This window comes from Zea mays, chromosome 3, assembly GCF_902167145.1.
Source record: "Zea mays cultivar B73 chromosome 3, Zm-B73-REFERENCE-NAM-5.0, whole genome shotgun sequence".
Classification (NCBI taxonomy): domain Eukaryota; kingdom Viridiplantae; phylum Streptophyta; class Magnoliopsida; order Poales; family Poaceae; genus Zea; species Zea mays.
The window spans coordinates 186,065,727-186,088,832 of NC_050098.1; the positions used below are offsets into that span (position 1 = coordinate 186,065,727).

General features: G+C 47.5%; 2 protein-coding genes across 2 annotated transcripts; both read left to right on the top strand.

The window, feature by feature from the left end:
* Positions 1-1,090: 1,090 nt before the first annotated feature.
* On the top strand, positions 1,091-6,635 carry LOC103651026 (fasciclin-like arabinogalactan protein 4). The gene is made up of 2 exons (XM_008676618.4): positions 1,091-2,017; positions 3,535-6,635. The coding sequence occupies exons 1-2, from the start codon at positions 1,091-1,093 to the stop codon at positions 3,886-3,888; spliced, it is 1,281 nt and encodes a 426-aa protein (XP_008674840.1). The 3' UTR covers positions 3,889-6,635.
* Positions 2,147-3,251, top strand: LOC111591136 (trihelix transcription factor ASIL2-like). The gene is given in 3 exon segments (XM_023302026.2): positions 2,147-2,267; positions 2,381-3,118; positions 3,121-3,251. Coding segments are annotated over 3 exon segments (990 nt in total).
* Positions 6,636-23,106: the final 16,471 nt, after the last annotated feature.

Genomic DNA, 23,106 nt, shown 5'->3' on the forward strand with positions numbered 1-23,106 from the left:
AGAATGATCAAGTACATCATGGGAAAGGTAATGTGGTCTCTTCATGTCATTGTGCTCGTTGGTTGAGTTTATTGTGTGGGAACCACAATATTGTTAACATCGGTGATCTGAAGCAGGTTTTACGATCAGGGGGGATGGTCTTTCATCTTCATACACGCCATCATCCTTCATCCAGCATTTGGAAAAGAAAGCTGGTGTGCTGAGAACAAAATTTCCTCGTGAAATCACTTGTGCATGGAGCTGAGTTCCTCGCTTGCTTGTTTGTTCTTGATTGCGATGGTACATCTTTTGCCACGGTGCTTTTACGATTGGATCAAGGTTTCCCCCCTAACTAAAGTAATCATTCTAGAGGCATACTCGTACAGTCGTACCACCTTCACACTTACAGTTGGCCTAATTTGGACACTGGCATGTCAATTAAAGCGGTAGAAAAATTCTAGATAAACGGGATCCGAGCATGATATTTTGGGATATAGGGTCAGGTGGGTTCCTATGTAACGTTTTGCTGTTTAGATTGTGTCAGCGCATCTGATGTAAGGTTTCCGCGAAGTTGGGAATTTGCCTAAGCAACCAAAGCGGTGGAGTCTAAGGCTCTGTTCGTTTAGTCCAGATTGGAGGCCGGAACCATTCCAACTTATCAAGCTAATACAAATTTGTGAACTACTCTAATCCGGAACCAATCCAGTAAAGCATTCCGGAAGAACCGAACGGGCACTAAGAGAAGAACCAAGGCACACGTGACAACTGACGAGACCAACATCATGGTAGAAACTTTGCAAAAGCCTGGCGGGCTGGGAGCTGGTGTAGTTGCTACAGTCCAAGTCACTACACACCCACGCCATTATTCCCACACCTCAACCTCAAGTCACATTCAGACAGCAAAGAAAACCTCAAGCAGAGAACCGTGATTCCGTGAACCACCGTAGAGGAAAGGCGAGGGGGAGAAAAGACCAAAATATTCCCCTCTCATCAGGCAACCCCCGTTTCTTCTCTTCCCCTCGTGGCCTCGTCGTCGTCATCTGTCTGCTCCTCGCTCCTCACTCGTCACTCCCCTCACTCCCCGTTCCACTGCTCCTCCACTGGCGGCGAGATGGCGAGAGGCTTGGGGGCCGCTCCCGTCTCGTCGTGCCTCGCGCTCGGGGCAGCGGCGGCGGTGCTGCTCGTGGCGGCGGCGCTGCCTTCCCCGGCATCTGGAGTCGACGTGACGGCCGTGCTCTCGGCGTTTCCCAACTTCGCGGACTTTGCGCGTCTGCTGGCATCCACCCCCGTGGCCAGCGAGCTGTCCGGGAGGTCGTCCCTGACGCTCCTGGCCGTGCCGAATGCCAACCTGCCGCAGTCACCCTCGGCTTTCGTAGCTAGCGCTGGCGCCGACATTGCCGACGTGCTGAGGTATCACGTTCTGCTGGAGTACCTCTTCCCGTTCGACCTCGCCCGCCTCTCTCCCTCCGGGAAGCTCGTGACGACGCTGTTTCAAACCACGGGCCGCGCGCCCTCCGACTTCGGCGCCGTCAACCTCACCGTGGGGGGCAACTCCACTGTCGTGGTCCGCTCTCCGGCGCCGTCCCCGGGATCGAATGCCACAGTCCTCGGCGCCGTGACCGCGGTTCCATACAATCTCAGCGTGCTCGCGGTGGGTGGCCTTATCATACCTTCCGGATTCGACCTCGCCGCCTCTGAGAGCCGCCCGCCACCGCCGGTGAACATCACCCGGGTTCTCACCGACGCGCGGGGGTTCAACGTTGCGGCCTCCATGTTGCAGGCCTCCGGTGTAGCGAGTGAGTTTGAGGCCGACGAGCACAGTGCTGGCATCACCGTCTTCGTCCCCACCGACGACGCCTTTGCCGGCCTCCCCGCCACCGACCGCCTCCAGTCCCTACCCGCTGAGCGCAAGGCCGTCGTGCTCCGCTTCCATGTGCTGCACTCTTACTACCCGCTGGGCTCCCTCGAGTCCATCGTGAACCCCGTCCAGCCCACTCTCGCCACAGAGCACACCGAGGCTGGCCACTTCACCCTAAACATAACGAGAATTTTGCAAACATGGCACCGGCTACGACGGGCTTCAGAAATTTGGCACCGCCATCGTGGCAATTGAATTCGTAGCATTATAATCCTACACGGTTTAAAAATTTAGCATCGGTCTCTCTAAATGGCCATTAGCACATTTCTTCTTCCCGTTTTGCCCTCGCGCCGTTTCTTCCCTGGGCGTGTCTCCCTCCGCCACGCCTTCTTCGACCTCGTTTTGCCCTCGCGTCGCGCCCACCCCGCTCGTCGCCTACCGCCGCAGGGGGCCCCGGCGGGACCTCGCCGTCGACCCGGCCGCGGCGCGCGCCGCGCTCGTCACCTGCGGGGGCCTCTGCCCGGGGCTCAACACCGTGCTGAGGGAGCTCGTCGTCGGGCTCCAGGAGCTCTACGGCGTCCGCCACGTCCTCCACGCTCATCGACGCCTGGGGGGAGCGCTTCGTGGCGCTGGACCGGGGCAGCCTCCGCCACCCGCAGTGGCAGGAGGTCGCCGAGGTCGTCTCCTCTCGCGACAGCTACTCCAAGGCGCCCAAATCCGACGTCCAGTGCAAGAACCGCATCGACACGCTCAAGAAGAAGTACAAGGTCGAGAAGGCCAAGCACGACTCCGACTGGCGCTACTTCGACCGCCTCGACGACCTGCTCGCTCCCGTGCTGCTCAAGCCCAATTCTTCTTCTTCCTCGGCTGCTGCTGCTACGGCGGCGGCGGCAGCCCGGAGCGCCGGGCCCATGGTCCCTCCGCGCATCAACTTCCCGCAGCGCACCCGCACGCCCCTCCACTCCTCCGCGGGGGCAAAGTGGAGGATGCCGTCGCCGTTGCCCCAGCCGTCGGCGTCGTCCGACTCCTCCGACGGGTTCCCGCCGTCCGCGGTGGCGAACGGCAAGAGGCAGCGCGTGGAGGAGCCCGCCGCCGCCGCCGCGGACAACGGCGCGGAGAGCAGCGTCAGCCGCGCGCAGGGTCTGCGCGAGCTGGCGCAAGCGATCCGGCGGCTAGGGGAGGTGTACGAGCGCGTGGAGAGCGCCAAGAGGGATCAGGAGCTCCGGATGGAGCGGGAGCGCCTGGACTCCGCCCGGCAGCTGGAGGAGCAGCGCGTGCAGTTCTCCACTAGCATGCCCCGCAGCAGTCGCATTACCAGAACAGCACAAGCCCCACCGGGGGCGATGACAACGGCAGCGACTCGGACAAGGAAGCTCAGGAGGATGCGGAAGACGAAGAGGAAGAGAGCCAGTGATTGCTCTCCTCTTCAGCAATGGAATGGTAACTCAACACAAAAAAGTGGAGAACGCGAGGGCAAAACAAGGTCGAAGAAGGCGTGGCGGAGGGAGACACACCCAGGGAAGAAACGGCGCGAGGGCAAAACGAGAAAAGAAATATGCTAATGACCATTTAGAGAGACCGATGCTAAATTTTCAAACCGTGTAAGATTATAATGCTACGAATTCAATTGCCACGATGGTGGTGCCAAGTTTCTGAAGCCCGCCGTAGCCGGTGCCATGTTTGCAAAATTCTCAAACATAACCCGTGTCAATGGCTCCATCGCCATTGACACAGGCATCGTGCAGGCATCCATCACCCGTACAGTGTTCGACCAAAATCCTGTGGCAGTCTTTGCCGTCTCCAAGGTTCTACTGCCCAAGGAAATGTTCGGTCGCGGCGATTCTGGCAACACTGCCATGGCACCACCTTCAGTTGCGATGGCACCCCGCGACGCCGGGAGCGAGAAGACACCACAGACAAGGCTCTCATCCCCGCCTGACCTCCACAGCGAAGATAGCGAGTCATCAGCTTCCTTGCTGACAGCAAAGGGGACTTGGTGGTGTATAGGACTCATGTATCTACAGCTGCATCTATTACTATCTCTGGTATGAGATTCTGGTCGTGCTTGTTGCTTGCTTCCTTGTGCTCAGTTTTTGTACTTTTTACTCTCTAGAATGTCTACACCAGGAAAAGGACGGATTGGGGAGAGAATTCCTTAGATGCAAAGTAGCAAAATAGTTGCTTCACCTGATTATTCTATCTTTTCATTTTGCCATGTGGCAAATGGAAATAATATCATGCATACAAATCTGTGCAGTCCTTTTGCTCCAAAATGAATAGTATTTTCTATTTTGAGCATCCTTCTCTTTTTATTTGTGCTTGAACTCAACTTTAGCGGTTAAAGTGGGGGCATTTTGCATCAGGTTAGATTTGAAGGAGTGAATTCGATAGAGCCCCTGGATTACTAGGGTGAGGGGATATATCACCATGAAATGTACAGGTTGTTCGCTTCGGATTAAAGCCGGCCAGCTGCAATCCATAAAGACAAAAACATTGTAAAAGTAGTAGAAATAGGTACAGATTAAAGCCAAGCGAACACTTCTGCCCGGGCTGTGTTTTCCATGGTCTTGTAATGCTGTTATGGTCTGAATACTCATGATAGAATGAAGTTACTCTACCATGTTAGAATTAGGTCATTTCACTATTTTGACTCTAGTGGCAGAACTCAGATCTCATGAATGTCAATCTGCTTGTTAGCTGAGGTCCCAACTGTAAAAGTTTTTTTATGTGAGCTTATTGGCAGCAGACACCTCTGCCTACCAAAGATATTTGTTGGTGTAAATTTACATACACCCGTTGAGCACTCTAGGTGGAATGGTGGATTCACTGAATCTCATCTCAAGATCCAGCACTTTGTTAGTGTCTTGGTTATTAGTGGTTTGAGTTATATAATAGAATGTTGTATGACTAGCAACACATTGTGAAAGTTGGGAATAAAAGCTTTTTTTCTTTGTTTGGAGATTATAAACGTTTAGGGGTTGGTCATAAAATACCATTAGGGAAATATATTGTATCACTGTAGTACCGACTACCAATCAAATTATTCAAATAGATGTAGTACCACATACAGAGGGAGAGAATATCAGGGTGAGAAATATTTGTTGATATGTCATTTGCTACATGTTACAACTGATATGCCTGGCATTCTGTGGTGCTTCATTGTTCAGCACGAGCAGTTGTTTCTTTGCAGGACCACTGACAATACATAATAATTCGTTTGTAGTTTTCAACTTTTCATGGGGAGGTGGCCCATGTTTTAGTTGATTAGGTACTGAGCCTGTTCTGTCATGTGCAGCTCATGTGTACTTTGCAGGAGTCATGACCTCATGGGACCCAACCCTGAGATGAGATGTTGGGGATGACTATGAATCTATGATGGGCTGATGACTGACCACATTTGACCAATTCTTTGCAAACATGAGTTCTCTGTTAGAACTATATATTACTTATGATCAGGTATAAAAATAGAATCCTAGAGATATAGTTGGTTTAGACCTACTACAACTTAAGTAACAAAGTCCTACAAGGACATGTAACAATTGTGTTGACTATATATAATGAACATGGGCAGCAACCTAAGGGCTTAAGATCTTAAGCCGTTCCAACTATTTCCACACTATCAATCAAGCATTGCTGCATGATGAGATTTGTTGCACAGTTCGGAATAGTTGAAGTGGCTAAAACTTGATATAATTAAAACTGATTTAGAGTCCTAGTACTATTCAATGTGGCACCATCTCTTTGCCACTCAAAAAGGCGAGCATATTAGCGGTCTTTATATTGGGATACCATTTGCTATATAAGACTTATAAGTGTTCCAGTGGACAGTAGAGTTTGGGTGTTTTTTACCAAAGAAATGGAATGGAGTGCCATTTGTGACATGCAGAAAAGGTAGCATTAGGGAACATTTGGACCATGTAAGGTGTATTCAGGGGGTTTGAGGCTTAGTGATGTTAGTAGTAGGTATGATGAATATATGACAGATGACTGGTTTATGTTAGTCTTGTGTGGCTGCTCACTCAGAGTCTACGCCGGAACTGTTTGTTGCATTTGCATCTATGTCCTGCACACTCCTGCACACTCATAGGTCTTGTCACCAAGGGCTGTCTTACTATAGCTTGCTCTTAAGGCCATCATTGTGAACTACCGCATGCACTGCACTTGTCAACTATTGGTACATCCAACTGTTCTGATATAACTATCTTCATTAATACTGAATATGAAACTGGAATTTACCACTTGTTTCTTAGTGTTTGTAGCATATGAATCTGATCATTTCCTCCATGTCACTTTTACAAGGCCTGCTCTCTATTTATAGAATCTATTTGTGGCAAGATCAGCACATGATTCTCCATTTTCTTTATGATATATTTATATTCACAATTTTGTGTTTGCTTCCATATATCAAGATTACGGCAGTAACACAATAAGCTCAGTTAGTGGAAGCTACTTTTTTCTTTACCATTGCTGTAAAAGTTGTATTATCAAAGGATTTGAAAGATGCGAAAGGAGACATGTCACATGCTAAAATTATTGGGTAAAGCAAAAAATCTGGAGCAACTCCAGATGATCCAAAGTTGTAGGACAGTTTTGATGTCAGCGGAGTCTTTTGATCAATGCAGCTGTGGAAGTTAGTGTGTGACTTTGTGATCACATGTTGGCTTCATGTATATTATTGTACTTTCTGTTTTCTGATATTATTAGCTATATATATATACGAAGGTGAAATGTAAAAAGGCACCGGTAAAATACATAGCCATATGCTGCAATGACATCAGTAAAGCATTGGTTTTTGCTATACAAATTCAAGAGGTAGCAGCATCTCCTTATCTCTGGTTATTGATCTGATGGCCAGAGGTGCAAATTCAACTAGCAGAAGCTGACCAGAAAATTGAAGCATTTTTTGTTACCTCGATCACTACTGGAGGCTTTGCCGAATGTTGTATTCTTTGCCGAGTGTCTTTTGTCGGGCACTCGGCAAAGAAGGCTTTGCAGAGTGCAGCACTCGGTAAAGTTAGGCTCTCGGCAAAGAGACCCTTTACCGAGTGCTGAACACTCGGCACAAGGCGGCACTCGGCAAAGACAAGTTTGCCGAGTGTCAAACACTCCGCAAAGGGGGCTCTCGGCAAAGAGCCGTCAGCGGCCGTCCCAGAGCTGACGGCAGTCAGTCTTTGCCGAGAGCCAACGGCTGGCACTCGACAAATAGGCTTCTTTGCCGAGTGCCACATAGTAGACACTCGGCAAAGTATATTTTCATTTTTTTAATTTTGTCTCCCAAACTTTTTGTGGTATGTTCCTACACTATGTAGACCTACATGTATCATTTGTGGACAATTATAACATAGTTTCCATAATTAGTAGATTTAGTTCGTTTATTTGAATTTCTTCGGAAAATTCAAATTTGAACTGCAGGTCACTCGAAACTTGGAAAACCGTGCATGAAAAAATGATATTCATGTTACTTAGCATAAGTTACGACCGATTGCAGAAGCGTACGAAAACTTCGAGCAACATGCTCATTAAACATGGCCGTGAACTTGGCATCCACATGTTTAAAAATTGTATAAAACACAAACAAAGTCAGAAAATCATGAAACTTGTCCACGTGTCATGATACCATATGTACAGGCTGTGATAAAAATTTTAGAATGTTTGGAGAAAGTTGTGAGACACTATGTGTAGAAACCTAGAGGACTACACATGAAATCAAAGAGTTTCAGTGTGGATCTCTTAGGTTTCTACACATAGTGTCTCACAACTTTCTCCAAACATTCTAAAATTTTTATCACAGCTTGTACATATGATATCATGACACGTGGACAAGTTTCATGATTTTCTGACTTTGTTTGTGTTTTATACAATTTTTAAACATGTGGATGTCAAGTTCACGGCCATGTTTAGTGAGCATGTTGCTCGAAGTTTCTGGTATGCTTCTGCAATCGGTCGTAACTTATGCTAAGTAACATGAATATCATTTTTTCATGCACGGTTTTCCAAGTTTCGAGTGACCTGCAGTTCAAATTTGAATTTTCCGAAGAAATTCAAATAAACGAACTAAATCTACTAACTATGGAAACTATGTTATAATTGTCCATAAATGATACATGTAGGTCTACATAGTGTAGGAACATATCACAAAAAGTTTGGGAGACAAAATAAAAAAATGAAAATACACTTTGTCGAGTGTCAAAAGGTGACACTCGGCAAAGAGGGCTTTGCCGAGTGTCAAAAGGGTGACACTCGGCAAAGTGTAATGACAGAATCTTTGCCGAGTGTCTCCCGGATGACACTCGGCAAAGCCGCCTTTGCCGAGTGCCACATCTAGGGCACTCGGCAAAGTGTATTTTAAAATTTTAAAAAAATCTTTACCGAGTGCCAGATCGCGGGCACTCGGCAAAGACCGTATACATACCGCCAGTTAACCTTTCTTCCTCACTTCACTCTCTCACTCACCGCCGCCGCCGCGCCCTCGTCGCCCGGTTCGCCGTCGCCGCGCCCCCCGCCCTCGACCTCGCGGTGCCGGGGCCGCCCGCCGCGCCCGCACCCCTCGCCCTCGCCGCGCCGGGGCCGCCGCCCGCCCGCGCCCCTCGCCCTCGCCGCGCCGGGGCCGTCCGCCCTCGCCCTCGCCGCGTCGGGGCCGCCGCTCGCCCGCGCCGCTTGCCCTCGCCCTCGCCGTGCCGGGGCCGCCCGCCGCGCCCGCCCGGTTCGCCGCCGTCGCGCCCCTCGACGTGCCCCTCGCTGTCCGGTTTGCCGCCGTCGTGCCCTCCACGCCCTCGCAAGCCCGTCGTCGCGCCCTCCACGCCGTCGCGACCTCCACGCCGTCACGCCCGTTCGCCGTCGTGTACCATCCACGCCGAGCAACTAGGTATAAACTCATTTTGATTGTGTGTTGTGAAATAGAGTTAGTTTTTTTGTGTGTGATTGTGTATTGTGAAATAGAGTTAGGTTTCTAGTGGTCACTTTGCTTGCATTAGGTAAGTCTTTTAATTGCACAAAATATGTTTATGTGGTTATTTAGGCATTAATGTATATGTGTGGATATGTATATGTGTGGATGTCAGCCATCGTGCTGCTACTTATATTTACAGGCTTTGAAAACCTCCCCGTGCAGGGGAGGTGCTGCCGGATTTTTTTGTTGATAGGCTTTGGTTAAATATGTTATAGGATGGAGGACCGTGAGTGGATGTACACGGGCCGTAGAGGAAGAAACGATGTCACCACTGAATGGATTAGAAAGACCGATGATTTCGTGGAACGGGCATACGTCGAAGCTGCTAAAGGAGCGAGTCTAGCCCCATGCCCGTGCAGCAAATGTGACAACCGGAAAAGAAAACCAAAGAAGACCATGGTAGAACATATTTGGAAGAATGGATTTACGCCGGGCTATACTCGGTGGATATTTCATGGTGAAGTGCATCGTACGAGAGAGGAGGTGCTGAGACAACGTGTAGAGGATTATGACGCGGATGTGGGGGTAGCGGATATGTTGAACGACTATCAGGAGGCACAGTACACGGGAGGATGTATGGATGACGAGCCAGAGCCGACTGCAAAGGCGTTCTACGACATGTTCGACGCGGCACAGAAGCCCCTTCACGGCCAGACAAAGGTTTCTCAACTGGATGCCATTGGGCGTGTAATGGTGTTCAAGTCGCAGTACAGCATGAGTAGAGACACATTCGATGGCTTGTTGGCGGTTATTGGGAGTCTGCTTCCGGATGATCACGTTCTGCCAAAGAGCATGTACGAGGCACAGAAACTACTTCGTGCACTCAAGATGACGTATGAGCAGATTCATGCTTGTCCGAAGGGCTGCGTGCTATTTAGGAAAGAATACGCGGATGCAAAGTACTGTCCCAAGTGTAATTCGTCTAGGTTTATGGAGGTAGACTCTGGTGATGGACAGAAGAGGCAGCTCGACATCCCCTTGACAATCCTACGACACCTTCCGTTCATACCGAGGATCCAGCGTTTGTACATGACAGAGGAATCCGCGAAACAGATGACATGGCACAAAAATGGAAAACGATACAATCCTGACAAGATGGTGCACGCATCAGATGGTGAAGCATGGAAACACTTTGATGACATTCACCGTGACAAAGCCGAAGAGGCTCGTAATGTACGTGTTGCGTTGGCCACAGATGGGTTCAATCCCTATGGAATGAGCGCTGCCCTGTACACATGTTGGCCCGTGTTTGTTATCCCAATCAATCTCCCCCCTGGTGTGTGCTTTCAAAGGCAGAATATATTCGTGTCGTTGATAATTCCCGGACACCCGGGGAACAAAATGGGCGTGTACATGGAGCCTTTGATCGATGAATTGGTACGTGCCTGGGAGGAAGGGGTATGGACGTTTGACCGAGCTACGAAGACAAACTTCAGAATGCATGTTTGGTACCAGTACTCCATACATGACTTATCGGCCTATGGGCTATTCTGTGCCTGGTGTGTTCACGGTAAGTTCCCATGCCCAGTTTGCAAGGAAGCTCTCAGGTTCATTTGGTTGAAAAAGGGTGGCAAATATTCGTCCTTTGATAAACATCGACAATTTCTTCCTGCTGACCATCCATTCCGCCTAGACATCAAGAACTTTACGAAAGGTGTCGTAGTGACAGACCGCCCACCTGCAACGATGACTGGTGCCGAAATTCGTCAACAGATAGATGGGCTCGTGGCCAATACAGAAGGTGGTTTTGTGGGATATGGTGAGCAGCATATGTGGACACATAAGTCTGGCTTGACTCGGCTCCCCTATTATGACGACCTGCTCCTTCCACACAACATTGACGTGATGCACACTGAAAAGAATGTTGCCGAGGCACTGTGGGCAACAATTATGGACATTCCTGATAAGTCAAAGGATAATGTGAAGGCAAGAGTGGATCTGGCAGCGTTATGTGATAGACCAAAACTAGAGATGAAGCCGCCAAGTGGCGGAAAGACGTGGAGAAGGCCTAAGGCCGATTTCGTCCTAAGCAGGGCCCAGAGGAAGGAAGTACTTCAGTGGATCAAGATGTTGATGTTCCCTGATGGGTATGCATCTAACCTGAGTAGGGGGGGTGAACTTATCTACTATGCGAGTCTTTGGGATGAAGAGTCATGACTTCCACATATGGATTGAACGGATTCTTCCTGCGATGGTTCGAGGCTATGTCCCTGAGCATGTCTGGCTAGCGCTTTCAGAGTTGAGCTATTTCTTCCGTCAGCTTTGTGCAAAAGAGTTATCTCGGACCGTTGTTGCAGACTTGGAAAGATTGGCCCTCGTGTTACTGTGTAAGCTTGAGAAGATATTTCCACCCGGCTTCTTCAATCCAATGCAACATTTGATTCTTCATCTCCCCTATGAGGCACGAATGGGGGGCCCCGTGCAGGGACGTTGGTGCTATCCAATCGAGAGATGTCTAACTCGGAAGCGCAAGTGGCTCGACCATTGCAGAGGCATACATTCTAGAGGAGGTCTCAAACTTCACAACAACTTATTATGGTGACAAACTGCCGAGCGTGCATAATCCACCCCCTCGTTACAATGATGGCGACAATGAATCGAACCTTAGCATATTTCGAGGCCAACTCGGAAGCGCAAGTGGCTCGACCACCAAGACCCTGACACATGAAGAGTGGCGGCATATCATGCTATACGTATTGACCAACCTTGAAGAGGTGACGCCATACATGGAACAATTTCTTCATGAATTCTGGCGTCGATCAAGGGATCCCACTCCACAGGAATATGACGCTCTTCTTAGAAAGGGTGCGAGAAATGGGTTTCCCGATTTCATTTCCTGGTTCAAATGTAAGGTACGTGCTTAGTTTGTAAAAGAGATACGTCTTTGAACTCAATTTAGCGTCTTTTAACTTGTGAATACTTGCAGGGCCAGAGAGATCCGTCTATGAGTGCCGAGTTGAGACAAGTAGCCAACGGCTTTGCTTATAGGGTCAAGAAATATTCTGGGTATGACGTCAATGGATACCGTTTTCGCACAACACACTACGACAAAAGTCGGACCAATCGAAAAACAACGTGTTCTGGAGTCTTTACGCTGGGCCTTGACAATGTCGATTATTTTGGACGAATTGAAGAAATATATGAGCTCAATTTTTATGGTTCCAAACCTCTTACTCCAGTGATATTCAAATGTCATTGGTTTGACCCTCAAGTGACGAGACAGACACATTCTAATCTTGGGATAGTCGAAATTCGACAAGATTCCACCTTAGCAGGAGACGATGTCTATATCGTGGCCCAACAGGCCACACAAGTGTATTATCTCCCATATGCGTGTCAAACGAAAGAACATCTTAAGGGTTGGGATGTTGTGTATAAGGTATCGCCGCACGGGAGGTTACCTGTTCCTAACGATGAAGATTACAACTTAGACCCGGACACATATGATGGAGAGTTCTTCCAAGAAGATGGGCTAGAAGGGCGATTTGAGATAGACTTAACTGAAGCTATCGGAATGGACGTAGATATTGAAATGGTTGTAGGAGAGGAGGAGGATGAGGTGCAAAATGATAATGACTTAGTAATCCTTGAAGGCAATGATGAGGTTGCGTCTTTCGATGATGTTGAGATTGAAATGCTTGATAGTGATGATGAGAGTTATGATCCGGCTAACCCCGACACATATGAAGATTATTTTTAATCGATGTAATGCTATATGACTTTTTATTTCGCACATGTTTTTAAATACATCTTTTTATATGTGCTTATTTGTTTACTCTTAATTGCAGGTTGTTGGACAAATATGGTGGGCGGTTTCCTGAGGAGGAGGGGGAGGAGGAGTAGGACGGCGGACGATGCAGAGCAGGCAGCGCAACAGGACGAGGCAGAGCAGGCAGCGCAGCAGCAGGCGGCGCCTCAGGACGACGACGACCAGCAGCAGGACGACTCAGGTTCAGACGGCTCTAGTTCGAGGAGCATCTACCTGCGAGGCCCCGCGAGTCTCCCGCCACGTCCCATACTTCGGGACAGACGGCCGCTGATTCGGCCGGAAGGGGAGAGGTATGTAACTTTATGTTCTTCATTCTTGTTCATATTATGTGTTCAAAATCATAATATAAACTAATACTTTTTATTTATCACTTGGACAGGTCTTGGACGGTTTTGGATTATGCTGGGGGTCATCGTCGCCCCCCAACAACATCCTCGGCCTGCTGTGCAGGGAACACTTCCCTGGACTTGTGGAGTACGCCGGAGTGATGGGCCCAGCCTTCACCTTCGACCACTACGCCGTCGCCCCCGATGCAGTAGACCGGGACGACAGGGAATTCAATAACAAGGCGGAGCGGGTGAAGCAAGAGATGTGGGTAAGTCTTAGTATAATGTAAAATATGTCGCATTCGTTGCAAATTCTTGAAATAATGTATGGATACATCATTTTTGTATGCAGGATTTCTTCAGATGCGATGTTGGATACGAGGCTAGGGTGGATGTGGTGGCCACCAGGAGCTGTAAGAAGCTCGTTGTGGACATGCACTATGAGGCCCGCATCCAGGCCATCATCACCTACCACGGCTCCGTCCTTGGGGAGAAGGTGACCAAACCTCAAGCCCGAACCATGTCGTTGACCAGGGAGCAGTACCTGCAGGTAAAGTCATGCATGTTTGGTACCAGTACTCAATGCATGAATTTTATTTTATCTTCTGATATGCACTTTATGTGTTTACTTTGCAGGTGATTCCACATTGGTGCGCCGCACATCCTCTGTGCTGGGAGCAGATGGTGGATAGGTGGTGTTTGGCTGAGTGGGACGAGACGCACACAGCTAGCCGGGAACGGCGTTTGATGATGCAAGGCCCCTCCCACCACCAAGGCAACCGGAGCCTGGGCCAATATGCCGAAGCATGGGTACGCCACCTTTTTTATTTAGATATATAGCACTAAGTTAGATATTATTTCTAACTATCTCGTTGGTTTTCGTTGCAGTCGGCGTCACATGGTGGCAGGCCTTGTTCCACCTTCTCGGCCTATGCTATGACCCATAAGGGTAAGGCGACGTCCGACGTCACCTACAACCCAGATGACGGGCCCGAGGCCTACACCAACCCCGCCGTCTACAGCTGCCTCCATGACTACATCGCCATGGCGCAGGAGGTCCATGGCCCAGACTATGATCCGAGCACCGAGCCGATCAACCCCGATGTGCTCATGAGGGTCGGAGGAGGCAAGAGACATGGGCGGTACTGGATTGCCGACGGGGCAATCGACTCGTCCTCCACTCCCACTCTGTCTCAGGTGAGAGCAAGGAGCACGGGCTCGAGTCCAGCCATTCGACCTCGGCACGACAGCTCACAGCATCGCATACAGCAACTCGAGGTTAGTGCTTCTGTAACTCGTCCTTCCTTGAGTTATATACCTAGTCTTTGAGTTACTATAACATTGGCTTGTAATATTACAGACTGTTGGGGACTTGTTCTCAAATGCTAAGAATTAAGAACAAGGCAACACAAAAAATGTTAAGTGTTAAGATCCTTCGTCCTCCATAACGATATATCCCTTCGGGATATAAAGCATCTCGGACGAAGGTTACGAAGGACATACCTTCGTAAGCATAACAACGAAGAATGATGCATTCACATAAATTATAGAATATGAAATAAACATTTAAATATTGTCATAGAATTATCTCTACTTGTATTAATGAATATAAATGACTTTGAATTACAAATGTACCTTCGGTCCTGCGGAAGGCAAAAGTACAAGCGTGATGCGAAAGCAAATGACAGATTCACGTGAATAGTACAGAGGTACTGTTCATCTACTTATAGGCACAGGTCGCAGCCTGTGACAAATTACAATTATGCCCCTTGCGAAAGTTTATAGCATTGACTCAGACCTATATGTATAAAAAGGTCATTCTATCTCTATGTCGGTTTAAAACGCCGAAGCTCCATGAAAAGGGACCTTCGGGCATCTCTTGGAGACGACTTCAGCCGAAGCTGCTTCTTCGTGTGAGACCTTCGGCGCACCGAAGCACGACCCCAACAGTAGCCCCTTTCGCGGTGCTAGATCGTTCTTCGTAACGAGCTTGACCCGTGAAAAAAAACCTCTTCAGCTTCGGGAAGCCGAAGGTCCAAAAAACACCTTCCCTGAGCTCGTTGCGGAGAAACGATCCGACTTCCGAGCGCGTGTCGGTCCCACCTTGCAGAGTTACTGTTTGATCCTTGCGGTCCACTGCGCAGCGGGTACAAGTTACGGCGCGCCTGGTGTAACAATTCCGCCGCTTCGCCTTCTTACCTGCAGTACTATATAAACAAGCAGGTAGGTGTGAAGTTACCACAGCATTCATTGCTATTTGCACTGTTTTGCTGCCGAAATTTTCCATCATAGCCGAAGCTTAAATCCCAAAATCGAACGAAGGTCCGCCTCGACGCTTGCTTCGTCAGAAAGAAGAGCTTCGGGAAAAAAGAAAAAAGAAAAAGGTTTCTGACTTCCCCAAACTCAGAATCAAATGGCGAGAGTGCGATCTACTGCCAAAGTTGTTCGTGAGGGAGACGAAGCCGAAAGTTCAGGCACTGTGCCCATCTCCGAAGCGATGCAGCGCTCCGGTCTAGTGACTGCGGAAGAGGGGCCTGGTGCCGAAGCAAACCCGACAACAGCCGAAGAAGAAAACATTGATGGGACTGACTCCGAAGATGACTACGACATTGCTACACCCAGCAAGCCCAGTCACCTGGATTTTGGAAAATCAACTGTTTCAAAAGCTGACCTTGCGAAGATGGTAAAAGCAGGTTTTTTCAATGAAGATCAGAAGAAGCTACTTCGCTTCGGGGGAGAGGAGTCTACCCCGAAGCCAGAGAAGGATGAGATTGTAATTTTCAAAAGCTTTTTAAAAGCTGGGCTGAGATTTCCTCTCCATGGAATTATTGGAGATGTGTTGCAAAAATTTGGCATTTATTTTCACCAATTGACTCCTAACGCCATCGTTAGACTCAATGTTTATATCTGGGCCCTCCGAAGCCAAGCTGTGGAACCGTTTGCCGACAGCTTCTGCCGAGCCCACGAATTACATTACCAAACAAAGGCCAGAACAGACGGACTACACGATAATTTCGGCTGTTACAATTTTGCCTACCGGAAGACAACAAAGTGTCCTGTCATCAGCTACCGAAGCAAATGGCCAGCAGGCTGGAAGTCTGAGTGGTTCTACGTAAAAGTTGACGAAGACAGAGAAAAATTGGTACAAAGCCCTCTGGAATTAATCTTCGGAGAGACGAGGCCACGCTGCCGCATCGGCGATTTAAAGGGTCCCACCTGGGCTGCTCTGGGTGAATTTGAAATTATCTCAAAAAATATTGGCACCAGGGATCTAGTTCAGGAATTCTTGGCATTCAGGGTTTTCCCTACTCTAAAAGAGTGGGAAATGCCGAAGCTGGAGGGAGAGAAGAAGGAGGGGGAGCTAGTTCGTCTGCCTTATCACTTTAAATTCAAGAAGTACTTTAAGAAACCCTGCAAAGAGTGGTTAGACACAGTTGAGACAATGTGCAATGAAATCTTGGGGAATTACTCCAAAAAGGAGGATCAATTAATGACAGCAGCCTTCGGCACCCGACCGAAGCGAAGGCTGAACCGAGTATTCGATGCCCTGGGCCTCGAGTATCCAGACTATGAGCAGTTGAATAAGGGTGCCGAAGGCCACAAAAGAAAAAGAGTGGCTGAAACCGAAACTCTGATCAGAGGTGAAGAAGGACCAGCAAAGAAAAAGAAAATTATCAAGAAAAGAACAATATCCACTCCGAAGCGCCAATCTCCCGAAGAAGAGGGGTCCCCCACACCGCCTTCTACCAGCGACGTGGATGAAATTTTAAAGGTAATGACTGAACCCATGCCCACGAAGCTAAGTCCACTAGGGCTCCAACTGACGAAGCTTTTTCGAAAGGTGGACGAGCCGGATCAGACGAAGACAAGCAAACCCAAGCGGCAAAGAATCATTGCGGTAACTGAAGTTATCGATAAGACGCCGCCAAAGGCGTCAATCCAAAAATCGGCAGCTGCCGAAGATACAGCAATCGTCGAGGGCGTAGCTTCGGGGGTCGCGGCTACCGAAGCCGCTACAGCCGAAGATACAAACTTAAAATCCACGATTGAGAATATCAACAAGATTTTGGAAGACATGGCTGCGGAAGAAGCTGGTGCGACTACTGAAAAAACCATGGCCACAGTGCCTGAGAAAGGAAAAGAAATAGCCGAAGACCCTTCGGACGACGAAGCCTACTCTTTCCAGAACTTAGTTGGGCAAAAACTGACGAAGGACGAAATAGAAGAACTTAAAGACTACGCCAAGTCTTGCGGCTACAAGTCAGGTGCCCTCCTATTTGGGGGCATTGATGACGAACAACTGGGCTGCATCCGGGACTCAGCTGGAGCTAAGGTCATCGGTACTCTATCAAAGAGTATCGGTTTTCCGAAGCTAGAGACAGACATCAGCCGCTATCGACGACAACATATCGTCGGCAGCTTATTTTATTCAAATTTCAAGGTAAACATCCTTCTCCCTAACTTCTATTGTTTTTTAATAATGGCAATATTCTTTAACGAAGGTTGTTTATTTGTAGAGCATGCTTCTAAGCAAAGCTTTGAGGATGCAGCAAGATCTAGAAGATAAGAAGCACGAAGCTATAATTGAAAATTTAGAGAACAAAATAAAGGAGCAATCAGATGCTTTTGAGAAAAAGAACTTTGAGCTCCAGGCAGCCGAAGGCTTACTGGCGGAAGCTGAAGCAAAAATATCAGAACTAAACTCGAAGCTTCTCCGCCAGTCCGAGCAGTTCGAACGAGAAAAACAAGATCTCAATGAAAAACTTGAAGCCGAAGCTCAGCAGAATTCAGATTTGAGAAAACTACTGACAAATCTTCAAGAAAAATGCCTGGAATTTAGCAACAAGTGCATTCAACGATTAAGAAAGATTTTTTACTCGGTTGGAGCTAGCAGCGAAAAATTTACCCCCTCAGCTGAAGATCTACCGAAAACCTTTGAACACATTGAGGGGGAGATTGACGAGCTCGACGAAGTCATAGCTGGGCATGGTGACTTCTGTGCCTGGGTGGCTTCTCGAGGGACCGCTGCTGCATTTCTGAAGGCCGGCTGCGAACACGGAAAAATTGTCAACAGGCCCAACTTCACCTTATCTCCATCAATCCTGGATGATATGCCTGACCTCGCCCGAAGCATCTCCAATAGATTTATAAAAATGATATGGACAAAAGGCGGGCGGGAGAAAGCTGGAGACGAAGCACGAAGTCATCTTGAACCAGTAAGAAATGATACTTCGGAGTTACCTTTTCCTTTGCTCTTGATTTTTACTCATAAACTCTTAATTTATGTAGGATGACGAAGGTGAAGATGATGCCTAAATTATGTCGTCGAAGCTGAAACTTAATGAAGATCAGTAGAAGTGTACTGTAGAAAAACTCAGGATATTTTTGTAACAATTCTTGTAAACACAACTATACTATCTTCAAGGAACTTTGTACATACCTTGTAATATATTCTTACCCTTTGCTTGAGGCGCTTTGTTGTGGACGAAATCAGTATTTTGAGCCGAAGGCGAAAAAACACCTTCCCTTCTTTTCGTACACAACGAAGCCTAAAAGGTCGCTTCCTCTTTTTGCCGAAGCTTTGCTTTTTTGTACATGACAAAACATAAAAGACTACTTCTCCTTTCTGCCGAAGCTTTTCTGTACAAAACATTAAAAACTACTTCTCTTTTCTGCCGAAGCTTTCCTTTACAAAACATAAAAAACTACTTTCTCTTTTACACAACGATTCATAAAAATCCAGTTCTCCCTTATACTGAAACTTTTCTTTGTGCCAAAGCAACGGAACTTTTCACTTTTGCACACAACATAGCGTAACAAGTCATAAAAAGGCACTTCTCCGAAGCTTTTTTGCCGAAGCAGCCACTTGGGAACACAAATGCTATGAATGAATGCTTATGCATGCGAATGTTATGATGTAATGTAATGCACGAATGAATGTCCGAAGCATATGTCCGAAGCCATATTGTCAGCCATTACTTGGAAACAACCACACATTAGCTCTGCATTCCCTTAGGAACGACTTTGGAGCTTCTTCGCCTCTTACTTAGGCAATATCAGCGTTGACTTTTCGCTGTAAGCTCTGCATCCCCTTAGGGACGTCTTTGGAGCTTCTTCGTCTTTTACTTAGACGGTATAAGCTCTGCATTCCCTTGGGAACGTCTTTGGAGCTTCTTCGCCTTTTACTTTCGGCGGAATCAGCGTTGACTTTTCGCTGTAAGCTCTGCATCCCCTTAGGGACGTCTTCGGAGCTTTTTCTCTTTTTCAGTTTCGGCACTCGATGGTGCGCTCTCAGCTTTTACATGTACATCTTTGGGGGATTTTGCTCTTATAAAACTAAAAAGAAAAATTACATGTGATGGCCCCATTAAAAACCTTTCTCCCCCTTTAGAAAGGAAAAGGGTGCCATGAAAAAGAAAAGAAAAGTCAAAATTACATCGAGTTATACATAAAACCGCCGAAGCTCATCCGCATTCCAAGATCTTGGAATTTCATTGCCATCCATGTCCTTCAGTCTGTACGAACCAGGCCTTGACGAAGATGCTACTAAGAAAGGCCCTTCCCATTTCAGTTGCAATTTGCCCACTGTATCCGGATTGGCCACTCTCCGAAGCACCAAGTGTCCTGGCTCAATATTTTTTAGCCGGACCTTTCTATCTCGCCATTTAACTGTTTCAGCCTGGTACTTATTGATATTCTCCACGGCCTGGAGCCTGATCCCTTCTAAGGCATCTTTTTCCACGAGACAAGTATCTTCGGGACCTGATTCTGCCGAAGCTACCACTCTTATTGATCCAGCTTTGGCCTCTTCCGGGGTTATTGCTTCGTCACCAAATAACAACTTAAATGGGGTAAAGCCTGTAGATCTTGATGTTGTTGTGTTATGGCTCCATACCACTTTGGTAAGCTGATCTGGCCACTTTCCCCTTGGTTGATTGAAGATTAGCTTCATTATTCCTGTCATTATGATGCCGTTGGCCCTTTCAACAAGCCCATTTGACTCCGGGTGCCTGACTGACGCAAAGTGGATCTTCGTGCCAATTTGATCACAAAAATTTCTGAATTCTTCGGAGTCAAATTGTGTTCCATTATCTACAGTTATAGCCTTCGGCACTCCGAAGCGACAGACAATATTCTGCCAGAAAAATTTTTGGACAGTGGCCGAAGTTATTGTAGCTAATGGCTTCGCCTCAATCCACTTGGAAAAATATTCCACAGCAACTACAACATATTTCAGATTGCCCTGAGCCGGTGGTAATGGGCCCAGCAGATCGAGGCCCCACCTTTGCAATGGCCAGATGGGTTGTATTAGCTGTGTCAAAGACGAAGGTTGTTTTTGATCTCTTGCACATTTCTGACAACCTTCGCACTTTCGAACTAACTCAGCTGCATCCGAAGCTGCCTTCGGCCAATAAAATCCTTGACGGAACACTTTTCCAAGTAACGGCCTGGATCCGATGTGGGATCCACAAAGGCCTGCATGTATCTCCTTCATCAACTCTATACCTTCGGCTCTAGACAAGCACTTGAGCAACGGGGCACAAACTCCATGCTTGTATAACTCCCCTTCTATAATGATATACGGACGAGCTCTTGCCTCTATTCTTTTATTATAAGCTTCGTCATCTGATAGGAAGTTGCCCTGAAGGTAAGAAATTATTTCAGTTCTCCAATCTTCACTGTAGACAGGGGAAATAGTAAGAACTGCTCTTTCAAGTAACTCCACCGAAGGTGCCTTTATTGTTTCAAAGAATACATCCGAAGGTAGCGGCAGCCCCTGTGCTGCAGACCTGGCTAACAAATCAGCATGTTCATTTTGCCCTCGAGGGATATTCTTAACAGAGAATCCTTCGAAGGAAGCTTCGATCCTTCGGACTGTGTCTAGGTATTTTTCAAGCTTCGGGTCTTTAGCCTTGCAACTTTTGTCAATATGACCCGAAACAATCTGAGAATCAGTTTTAAGGATCGCCCTCCTGATCCCCATCGCCTTTAGTTTCCGAAGACCCAGGAGCAAGGCTTCGTACTCAGCAATATTATTTGTGCAGCTGAAATCCAGTCTTGCTGCGTAGCAAGTTTTAACCTTGGACGGTGAAACCAAAACAGCAGCTGCTCCTGCTCCGAAGGTTCCCCAGGAGCCATCACAAAACACTGTCCATGCTTCGGCATCTTTATTCGCTTCTTCGCCCTGAGCCCCTGGCGTCCAGTCGGCAATAAAATCTGCCAATGCTTGAGATTGGATCGAGGATCTGTGCACATAATCAATGTAAAATTCATTAAGCTCCGCAGCCCATTTTCCAATTCGGCCAGTAGCTTCTTTATTTCTCATGATATCTTTCAACGGCTGCGAAGAAGGAACAATAATATTATATGCCTGAAAATAATGCCGAAGCTTCCTGGATGCCATTAGAACGGCATACAACACCTTCTCCAGTTCTGTATAATTTTTCTTTGAGACACTAAGGACTTCAGATACAAAATATACTGGGACCTGCTTCTTGATTTGTCCATCAAACTTCTCCTGCACAAGTGCCGCACTTACTGCTGAGTGCGAAGCTGCCACATACAACAACAGAGGAGCCCCTGGCATTGGTGGAGTTAATGTTGTTAGATCTATCAGGTATTGCTTGAGTTCTTCGAAAGCTTTTTGTTGAGCTGGGCCCCATTGAAAGACTTCAGCTGATTTTAGCACCTCGAAGAAGGGTAGATTTCTTTCCGCTGATCTGGATATAAATCTGTTAAGAGATGCCAGTCTTCCTGTCAATCTTTGGGCCCCCTTTCTTGTGGTTGGTGGCTCCATTCGAAGTATAGCTTCGATTTTGTTTGGATTAGCTTCAATTCCCTTTGTTGAAACCAAGCATCCAAGGAACTTACCCTTCTTTACTCCGAAGACACATTTTTCTGGATTCAGCTTCAGACCAGCTTGTCTGAAGCTGGCGAAGGTCTCCTGCAGATCAGCAATATGGTCTTCTTGCTTCGTGCTTTTTACAATAATGTCATCAACATAGGTCAACACATTTCTGCCTATCTGAGATTGGAGAACCTTCGCAGTCATCCTGCTGAAACTCCCTCCTGCATTCTTAAGCCCCTCAGGCATCCGAAGATAGCAATATGTACCACTTGGGGTTATGAAACTAGTCTTCGGCTCATCCTCCTTTTTCATCCAGATTTGATGATAGCCTGAGTAACAATCCAGGAGACTCATGAGTTCCGAAGAAGCTGCTGCATCAACTAAAGAGTCTATCCGTGGCAGCGGGAACTCATCCTTCGGACAAGCCTTGTTGAGATCTGTGAAATCAATACACATTCTCCACTTTCCATTGGCCTTCTTCACCATAACAGTGTTAGCTAGCCATTCCGGATACTTCACTTCTCTGATAACTCCTGCACTTAGGAGTCTTTTTACTTCGTTGCGAGCCCCTTCGGCCTTGTCATCAGACATTTTCCGAAGCCTCTGCTTGCGGGGTCTGAAGGATGGGTCAACATTGAGCGAATGTTCAATAACATCCCGATTCACTCCACAAAGATCATTGGCTGACCATGCAAAAACATCTTTATTGTTGAATAGAAACCTTATCAAGGTTTTCTCTTGATCTTCAGATAATTGCGAGCCCAATAGCACCTTCTGCTCTGCTATATCCTCACACAGCAGCATGGGCTTCGGCTGATCAGCCGAAGCTGCTTTTTCCCTCCTGAACTTATACTGTTCACAAGCTTCAACTCCATCTATATTATGGATTGCCTTGGAATCAGTCCAGCTTCCTTCGGCCCTTCTGGCAGCTTCCTGACTCCCATGAATAGCAATAGGCCCTTGGTCCGAAGGTATCTTCATGCAGAGATAAGCTGGGTGAAGAATTGCTTCAAAAGCATTTAGGGTACCACGACCAATGATGGCGTTGTAGGGGTATTCCATGTCAACAATATCAAACACAATTTGCTCAGTCCTTGTGTTATTAACAAATCCGAAGGTTACCGGCATGGTAATCTTCCCGAGTGCCACAATCTGCCGCCCTCCGAAGCCACAAAGAGGGTGCGTAGCATCATGAATCTTGTCTTCAGGCTCTTGCATCTGTCTGAAGGCTTTGGCAAATATAATGTCAGCTGCACTGCCTGTGTCAACTAGGACATTGTGAACCAGAAACCCTTTGATCACACAAGAAATGACCATAGCATCATTGTGAGGATAGTCCTTGAGCTGAAGATCTTCCTGAGAGAAAGTAATTGGAAT